Raw genomic sequence first — 8,552 nt, 5'->3', positions numbered from 1 at the left:
GCGCATTACAGGCACTTTATCTCCTCTCTCACTGAACACACACACAGAGACTCCACTGTGTGTTTTGGATAAAAAGGGAAACACTGTATGTAAGTGGTTCCCAACGCTCCATAATTTTATGTTTGGGCTTTTGATTGAATCACCTAAAAATGTTTAGGGGTGAAATGTCTCAGCTCGTCTGAGGGAGAAGGCTGCTCTGAGGATGGCATCCAATGCCTGGCATTGGATGGTCCACATATGTTAGTTCAAATGTTCATTGTCAAGGGGCAGCCAATCAGAACAAAGTTGGCATGAAAGCGGGGGGAACTTGTTTCACACAGAGGATGATCTGAGAGGAAGCAACTTAAGACCCAGTGTGGGATAAATAAAGATTATGTTGAACTACTAAGATACTTTATTAGAGCCCCAAAACCAAATAACTGAGAACATAATGGATCCCCTTTAAACACTGTTAAGGTACAGCACTGGAGTAAACTTACTGGACACTGTTGGTGTTCGCAGTTTGGTTTCTGTGACTTTAAAAAAGGTTCTTGTGCTCAAAAAGACGGACAGAGGTTAAATTACCTTCTAGGACTGGAGGGCTTACAAAAAAGGTGTAAGATCAGCAAGACAAATTTATAAAAACCTTCTGCTGGACTGCCGAAGTGTTAGAAGTGCTCCCCCATTTTGGCTTTCTGAGGACATTCATCATACTTTACCTTGTCTTTCTGGTTTTGTTAAAAGATCCCAGCAGGCAGGTGTGTATGGATTTGTTCTGGTTTAGATTTTCTTTTTTTTAAGGATCTGTCACTACAAACTAGCATTCAGAAACTCACCACACGATGTTCTTCTTTCTTTCTTTTTCTTAAAAGCGTAGATACATTTTGGTTCTGTTAAACTCTGTTATCTCTGTTGGCATTCACCCTTTTTATCTGACCTTTGAACCGGTTCATGACTGTATTTTGTAACACTCAACCCTCACAGGTTCTCATCCCAAACACAAGTAAATTGGTTAAACTGAGGAAACACTGGCAAGGTTCTTAAAACGAGTGAGTGGAAAACGGACACATCCTTTTTCTTTTCTTGAGACATCTAAAGCTGTTTATCATCTGTTCTTTAAACAGATCATTCATGAAAGTAAATCTTCTCGTTTTTATATTAGCTGTAAGATAAAAACACGGATGTGTTATTAGTTATTATGCAGTTATTTTCCTGGGCTATATGTGACTCCCAAACTAATAGAAGTTTGATGCCTCTGGCAGGGAAGAAGACATCTGTAGCATCTCATCTTTGAGTTCATCTAAATGCTCTTTAGTCAAAAGACAAAAAATAGACAAAAACATCAGTGACTGCTGAGGAAACCAGGAACGTATTGGGCTCCATAGACTTTAATGCATTATAGAACTTCTAAAGACTCATAAACTGTACGTGTCATGAGCAAAGGTACAGTTGAGCAATGTGCAATACTGAGCATTTTGAAATATGAATGGAGTTTGTCTCGTATACAATAGCAGAGATATAAATACAGTTGATGTCTATTGGATTGTTTTTAACTCTTAATAACTCAAAAAGTATAAAAGTTACTGATAAGAAAAGTCATAGCACCCATCTACAAAGAACCCCACACGGCTGACATATCAATCATCGTGGCAACATACACGCTGCAGGAGTACATACACGCCAAAGAAAATCAGGTTTCCACTAATATAATCCGTTACAAATTTAATTTATGATTTTTGCTTTATGAAAATACCTTCATGAAATTAAGCATGTTTCAATATATGAACAGTATATGTGGCATAAATGGGTTTAGAGTTTAAAGAGAGCGAAAAAAGGCACAGAAGAAGAAGAATGAAGCGAGAGGACATGAGTGTGATTTAGCGCTCACGCCAAATAATTACAAGTCAACACTGACCTACTGTCGAACGTAAGAGAAACCAATGCAAGAAGCAGCTTACACTCACATTTTATACTCATACGCAAGCAAGCAATCCTAGCATAGGACTGGAAAAGCAAACAATATCAGTTCCAGTTCATAACTAATATAACTAAACTGAGTCACATGGTGCATGTATTGTAGATCGGTGAAAAAAATAGCATCTGTTTTCATTATGATGCGCTCCTTTCAAATATTGCAGTGCTATCGTTTTAGCATTTGGAAGCATTCTGAACAGCAGGGGTGTCAAACTCCAGGCCTCGAGGGCCGGTGTCCTGCAGGTGTTAGATCTCACCCTGGGTCAACACACCTGAATCAAGTGATCAGTTCATTACCAGGCCTCTGGAGAACTTCAGGACATGTTGAGGAGGTAATTTAGCCTTTAAATCAGCTGTGTTGGATCAAGGAAACATCTAAAACCTGCAGGACACCGGCCCTCGAGGCCTGGAGTTCGACACCTGTGAGCTAAACGGTGGTCCAGCAGAAGAAAATCAACTAGAGGAGCTGAGCACAGAGCTGGAGTAGTAAGGCGTTTCTTACAGTCTTTAGTGGGGCGGTGGTGAGAGCATTGGGGGTCCAACTGCTGGTGTCTGCTAAGGTTGAACAGGAAAGTCAGGATGGCTTAGGTCATGCTGCCTGTAGTTTGAAGAGGGAAATCTAGTCAAACTGGGGATGTCTTGGACTTTATGTGCTAAAGTGGCCAGAGGGATGAGAAGAGTGTCCCTGTTTAAGCTGTGAGAGTCCCGCTGTGTCTGTTAGGGCTGACTGAGGGAAGGCAAAGGCTTTTCTTCTACTCTGTTTGTGGCGCTGGGGTCTCATTGGCATTGTTGTCAGTGATCTTGTTTTCCAGCTCATCGTCGGACAGGAGGTCCAAAGAAGAAGTTCCCTCGACCTGCAGCGGACGTCTGCCTGAGCGACTGGAGGAGAAGGTGATGGGGCCACCACGCCTGTAAGAGGGAGAGAAGCAGAGAGCAGGTAAAAAACAGGAAGACACAAATTAAAATGGAAAATGTCTGCTGCTGTTAGCGACAAATGGTTAAAGTAGCAATGTCGTTTTAAAAAAAAAAAGATCAAGCAAATGAGGATCCTGTGACTGCAGCCACTTTCTTCCTCCTCACCTGAGGCGGTTCTTGAGAGTGTGGACCTCACGGCTCAGGCCCTCGCTGGCCTCGGTGGCGTCATCCAGTTCTCTCTGCAGCTTCCTACGTGAAGCGTTAGCCCTCGTGGCCTCCTCTTCAGCCTCCTCCAGCTGCCGCTTCAGCTGCTTCATACGGGAGTTGGCCTTCTCCACCTTCACACACACGGAGACGCGAGACATAGAGCTGTTGTTAAGCTGAAGCTGAGAACACGCGCAGTGAGTGATAAATGCAGCTTATTTACAGCAGCAGTAGACATACTTGCTCTTTAAACTGGTCGGCATGGCGACGCTCATCCTCCACTTGCATGCAGACTTCTTTTAGCTTCTTCTCGGTCCTTCTGACGATCTTGTTGGCTGCCGCTCGCTCCCTTGAGTGGAGAAGACGTTTCACGCGTAAAGCTTTCTGACTGGTTTTGTTCATTAGCTAGAGCAAGAAGAGCGGTGTAGTAAATTCCTACCTTGCCTCCTGCTCCAGCTGTTCCTCCAGCTGTGCTATTTTGGCCTCCAGGGCAGTGATGGAGGCCTTGAACCTGTTCTTCACTGAACCCTCCAGCTCGCCCAGCTTGGCCCGCAGCTCCTTGTTTTGACGCTCCAGTTGCTGGCGAGCATTTTCGCTTTTCTGGGCTGTGCTGCGCTCTGCGCTCAGCTCTGTAGTAAGAGTGTCCACCTGATGGAGGGCGAGAAAGGTGGAGTAAAAAAAAATCGTCATGGAGAAACAGAGAGAATCCAAGTGGACAGGGATGGTGCACAGTTTATGGTTCCTCTCTGATAGCCGAGATGGGTAAAAACCTGCCCTCCTCATCAGTGCTGCCAGACTGAGGTTGACAAAACCCCCCCAGATATTTTCATTTGGAGATGACATCTGTCGATCTTTGGTTTCACATCGATTTGTTGGCTTTTTACGTTTACTTAAAAAGCTGCAGTCAACTCAAGGCAAACTGATACACCTCTGAAATGAAACAAGGGCCCATCCATCTTTCTTACATTCTTACAGCTTCCTGGAGCTCAGTAAATGTTTTAGTCCAATGAAGACTCGGATGATTAAAGACACTGAATACGCTCATACTGACATAGCGGTATGAAATCAAACCTGCATGGTTGTCTTTCTGAAGCGGTCATTGAGTAGCTCCATGTTGCCCTGCTCCTCTTCCAGCTCCTCCTCCAGCTGGGCGATGCGAGCCTCCAGCCTTCTCTTCTCATCCATCAGAGCAGTCCTGACACAACGAGAAAAATAACATGTCCTCGGTGAACAGAGCAGCCGAAATACGACTGTCAGGGTCATTTTAGTTTTTCTGTAAATTACTGGTTTGGTTTTTGAGAATCATTTGTTTTGACTTTTGCACTTTTCTCGTAAGGTCATTTCCTAGAGCAGGTGAACTTACTTCCCAGAGGTGCTGTTTGAGATTTCATCTTGCAGCTCATCGCGCTCCTGCTCCGCGTGGCGTCGTCCCCTCTCAGACGCTGCTAAGTCCTGCAGGGCAGAAAAAAAAAATCTATCAGCACTTCATCGAACATTAAGAGGGACTCTTGAATGTATAAACTGCTGCTAACTGTGAATTACCAACACCCTGCATAGCAACAAACATCTGACCTCGTGTAGCTGTACAATCTCTGCCTCCAGGCTCTTGAGCTTCTTCTCGTTTTCCTTGGATAGGGCAAAAATATCGTCTCTGGAAGCTCGAGTGTCTTCCAGCTCCCTCTGGTAGTCTTTCATTTGGGCCTGAAGGAAACAAAACCAAGGCATGACTGGAGAATAAAGTATAAAAATTCGGCTGATGCAAACACGTGAATAAAATCTGCACCTGTAACTTGCGCAGCTGTTTGATGGCTTCGTCTCGAGCCTTGTTGGCTCCTTCTATGTGACCCTCTATATCCTTCAGGTCCATCTCCAGCTTCTTTCTAGCAGCCACAGCCAAAGCTTTCTGCTTCCTCTCATCCTCCAACTCCGCCTCCATCTCTCGCACCTGGAAGGAGACATCACAAGTCATCAGTGTGGAAATTATGGGGAACGAACCAATGCAACATAGTTAGATTTAATTTGCACCTGCTTGACCAGTGCTCTCTTCTTCTCATCGTTCTGGTCGTCCCGGCCCTGCAGGTCTCTCTCATACTGGGCCTTCATGGCCTGCATGTTGACCTCCAGGCGCAGCTTGGCGTCCTCTGTGGCCTGCAGCTCGTCCTCCAGCTCCTCCAGCTGAGTCTTCATCTCCTCCAGCTGCTGCTCCAGCGTGCGCTTCGACTTCTCCAGCTCATGGACCTGATATGTGTGTGTGAGATATGAAAAAGAGGAGTGAATGAAAAAAAAAGACGAAACACTTGGATTTAAACTTAAAAAGGTCCCCTTCTAAAACACTGTGCCACTCACATTCTTGCCCACATCGTCCTTTGAGCTCATTAGATCCTCCATTTCAGCGCGGAGCTGCTTGTTAATCCTCTCTAGCTCCTCTTTGGCTTCCAGTGCCTCGTCCAAGGCTCTGGCCATGGACAAAGCTTTGGTCTCCTTCTCTCTGGCCTCAGCTTCAGCACGGTCACGCTCCTCAGCATAACGAGCCGAGATGCTCTTCTCCTCAGCCAGCATCTACCAAGAGAACAGAGTTGTTATTTCAAGAAATAGAAAATTAATTAGTGATAACATCTATACTCTTAGCTTCAAAACAAAAAATTGTATGTACAACAAACTTGACTTGAAATGCATCCACTGACATGTTCTCACCTGGTCAAACTTCTTCTGTTTCTTCTCCAGGTTGGAGACGATCTGTCTCTGGTGGTCCAAGTCCACAGTTAGATCATCTAGCTCCTGCTGCAGACGAGTCTTGGTCTTCTCCATTTTTTCAAAAGCGATCGTCTTCTCCTCCAGACGCTGGTTGGCCAGTTCCAGGTCCTTCTGCAGCTTCTTCTTCGTCTCCTCCAGACCTTCAATTGTTCCAACATCGTCTTCAAGCTTCTTCTTGCTCTCTGACAGCTGCACCACAGAAAATAAACTTATTTAAAGGAAAGTCACATTACTTAAACTTTGTTTCCTACAGCAGAAATCATGTCCTACCTGAGCCTGTAAGGTAAACATCTGTTTCTCCAGATTCTTGCGTGCCTCCTCATCCTCCTCCTGCTGCTCCTGCAGAGTGTTTTTCTCCTCTTCCAGCTGACGGATTCGACTGCTGAGGTTTAGTTTCTGGCGGGTCTCCTCCTGGAGTAGTTCCTAATAACAATGAATATGGATACAGTTATTTTAAAAGAACAGTTTCACTTAAATGATTTTGAGGCTAAAAGAGGATCCATTACAGCGCCCATCACTCTCCAGTAATAGAGACTGGAAATGGGCACTGGAAAAGTTATAAGGGGGCGCACCAAGGCCCAGTATAAGACAAAGAAACATTCTGTACTTGAATAAGAATAGAAATAGAATAGAATAAGAATAGAAATACTGAGCTGGAAATGAGCATAGGAGGTTCCCTTTAATATCACAGTTAACTTTACGCTACCTGCGTGTCTTGCAGTTGACTCTCTAGCCCAGCGACATCTTTGGCCAACTTGATCCCCTTCCTCTCTGCATCTTCCAGCATGGTAGACACATTGTCCAGCTCAGTCTGTGTGAAGATTTTAAACCAGATTATCTGCTTTGGTCCAACAGACTTGAATACAGAAATGACAAGTGGTGAAACAAAATCTCTGCGAGCTTATATTTACAGTTTTTCAAGAATCTGTCCTTTAGCAGTCAGTATGTACTATAAACTCATTAAATGAAGCAGCTGTTGTCCAAAGTAAAGACTAAACAGCTACAAAAGAATTCTTACAACGTCGACTTATTGTCAAGAGAAAAGATAAAGAGTCACACAAAGAAATACAACTGAACAGTGAAAAAATGAAGTTACACTACAATGAAAAAGGTTAAAAAAGGTTGGTGGTTCGATCCCTGGCTAGTTGAGTCTATTTGCCAAAGTATCCTTTGGAGTGTGAACGATAGATAGAAAGCACTATCGAAGAACCAGTTCATTTACTTTAAGCTTGTGTACACGAACAAGAGGATTTTGCTTCTAGAAGAATCCAGATATTTTTGATAAGCTAGCACATTTAATAAAAAATTATTTTTCCTCTGCTCTGATACCTTAAACCAGTTTCACCCCCACCAACACCACCTCACCTGCAGTTTGTGTGAGCGCTCAGCCAGTTCTCCCTTAGCCCTCTCTCCTTCAGTGACCCTGGCCATGAATTCTTGCAGCTGAGCCTCCAGCTTCTTCCTCTTGTGTTCGGACTCTTGCTTTGCCTGCTGCAGGCTCTTGACCTCGCTGGTCAACTCCTTGTTGGCAGTCTCTTGGCTCTGTTTGGTCTTTTCCAGGTTAGCCTTGAACTACGTATAATCCATAATAAACATTAGTAGTATAAATGACAGAGTAGCACCTATAGTAATTTGTGAATCTGCTGATTAGAAAAAGGTCAGTTACCCTCTTTGCCTGTTCGAGCTGTTCGGACAGCTCTTCTAGGGCTGTGCCATGCCTCTGTCGCATCTCCTGGATCTGAGCCTCGTGGTTTTTAGTCTCCTCCTCGATGGCTTTCTTCAGCTCTGCAACCTCCTGTTCACGCTTGGTCCTACAAAGAACATAACAAGCTCCCCTAAATGCACCACTCTTTAAAATATGGATGAGAAATGTAGCATACAGTACCTAAGCTCTTGCTGGGCTGCAGTTGTGTCGAGGGTGTCCTCCAGTTCAGTCTTCAGGGCCTCAAGCTCTTCACTCAAGTCCCTCTTGAGTTTCTCAGCCTTGTTCCTGGCCTGTTTTTCGGACTCGAGGTCCTCCTGCAGCTCAGACAGCTGCGCCTGCAGCTCCCGAATCTGCTTCAGAGCATTGTTCTTATGGCTGACTTCTTCCTCGCTCCTGAAATCAAAGTATAAAAGTGGCTATAATAAAAAAAAAACCACAATGCCTCTGGAGATATAGGACAACCTCAATGTTCCACTAAAAATAAGCACTATAAACTTTTTCAGTCATTTCCTCTCTTCTTCCTTCAGCCCGTCTAATTATAAAACAGAAAAACCATTGGTTGAATGTAAGAAGGTTTAGACTTGAATAAAAGTTCCAGTGCTTATTCAGATTTGCTTCTCCAAAAATGCCGTGCATGTAATGAAACCATTGGTCCAGTGGGTGGCAGCAGAGGCAGGATCACTGTTGATTCTAATTAAAAGAAATGTATGAATGTAGTATGATCTCACACTTATAAATGACCAATAATACCTCACAAATAACAATCGCACACTCCAAACACATTCCAGTGCTGTGAGAGTCACGTAGTAAATATCAGCCGGCACCGGGTCACCAAGCAGAACAACAAAAAGTGAACTTTAACAATACGACCACTGTTGTACACCGGTCTGCAGTGTTGGGAGTCTAATGAAACGCTCCATATAAAATGGCTAGTGTGAATGTTTCCAGTGCGCTGACTGCTTTGTAATGCTATGCAACACTTATCACTTATCTCACTCCTGCTCTAATCACTTTAGAATTT

The 8,552-nt window shown here is 44.1% G+C and overlaps 1 protein-coding gene across 5 annotated transcripts in view; it reads right to left on the bottom strand.

The window, feature by feature from the left end:
* Positions 1 to 1,349: 1,349 nt before the first annotated feature.
* The window catches only part of LOC146520564 (myosin-10), a 61,150-nt gene continuing 53,947 nt past the window's right edge, over positions 1,350 to 8,552 (bottom strand). For all 5 annotated transcript variants that reach the window (XM_085156359.1, XM_085156362.1, XM_085156361.1 and 2 more), the window contains 16 exons: positions 7,712 to 7,924; positions 7,493 to 7,637; positions 7,192 to 7,398; positions 6,533 to 6,637; positions 6,097 to 6,249; positions 5,767 to 6,015; positions 5,419 to 5,631; positions 5,098 to 5,310; positions 4,856 to 5,017; positions 4,645 to 4,773; positions 4,436 to 4,524; positions 4,144 to 4,267; positions 3,512 to 3,720; positions 3,313 to 3,421; positions 3,034 to 3,206; positions 1,350 to 2,862 (listed from right to left, as the gene is read on the bottom strand). In XM_085156359.1, the coding sequence (XP_085012485.1) occupies positions 2,706 to 2,862; positions 3,034 to 3,206; positions 3,313 to 3,421; positions 3,512 to 3,720; positions 4,144 to 4,267; positions 4,436 to 4,524; positions 4,645 to 4,773; positions 4,856 to 5,017; positions 5,098 to 5,310; positions 5,419 to 5,631; positions 5,767 to 6,015; positions 6,097 to 6,249; positions 6,533 to 6,637; positions 7,192 to 7,398; positions 7,493 to 7,637; positions 7,712 to 7,924 (2,650 nt within the window). In that variant the 3' untranslated portion in view covers positions 1,350 to 2,705. The remainder of the gene's footprint in view (positions 2,863 to 3,033; positions 3,207 to 3,312; positions 3,422 to 3,511; positions 3,721 to 4,143; positions 4,268 to 4,435; positions 4,525 to 4,644; positions 4,774 to 4,855; positions 5,018 to 5,097; positions 5,311 to 5,418; positions 5,632 to 5,766; positions 6,016 to 6,096; positions 6,250 to 6,532; positions 6,638 to 7,191; positions 7,399 to 7,492; positions 7,638 to 7,711; positions 7,925 to 8,552) is intronic.

This window comes from Neolamprologus multifasciatus, chromosome 4 (assembly GCF_963576455.1).
Source record: "Neolamprologus multifasciatus chromosome 4, fNeoMul1.2, whole genome shotgun sequence".
Lineage (NCBI taxonomy): Eukaryota > Metazoa > Chordata > Actinopteri > Cichliformes > Cichlidae > Neolamprologus > Neolamprologus multifasciatus.
Note: the sequence above shows the minus strand (reverse complement) of the source record. Positions and strands in the feature narration are given on the sequence as shown.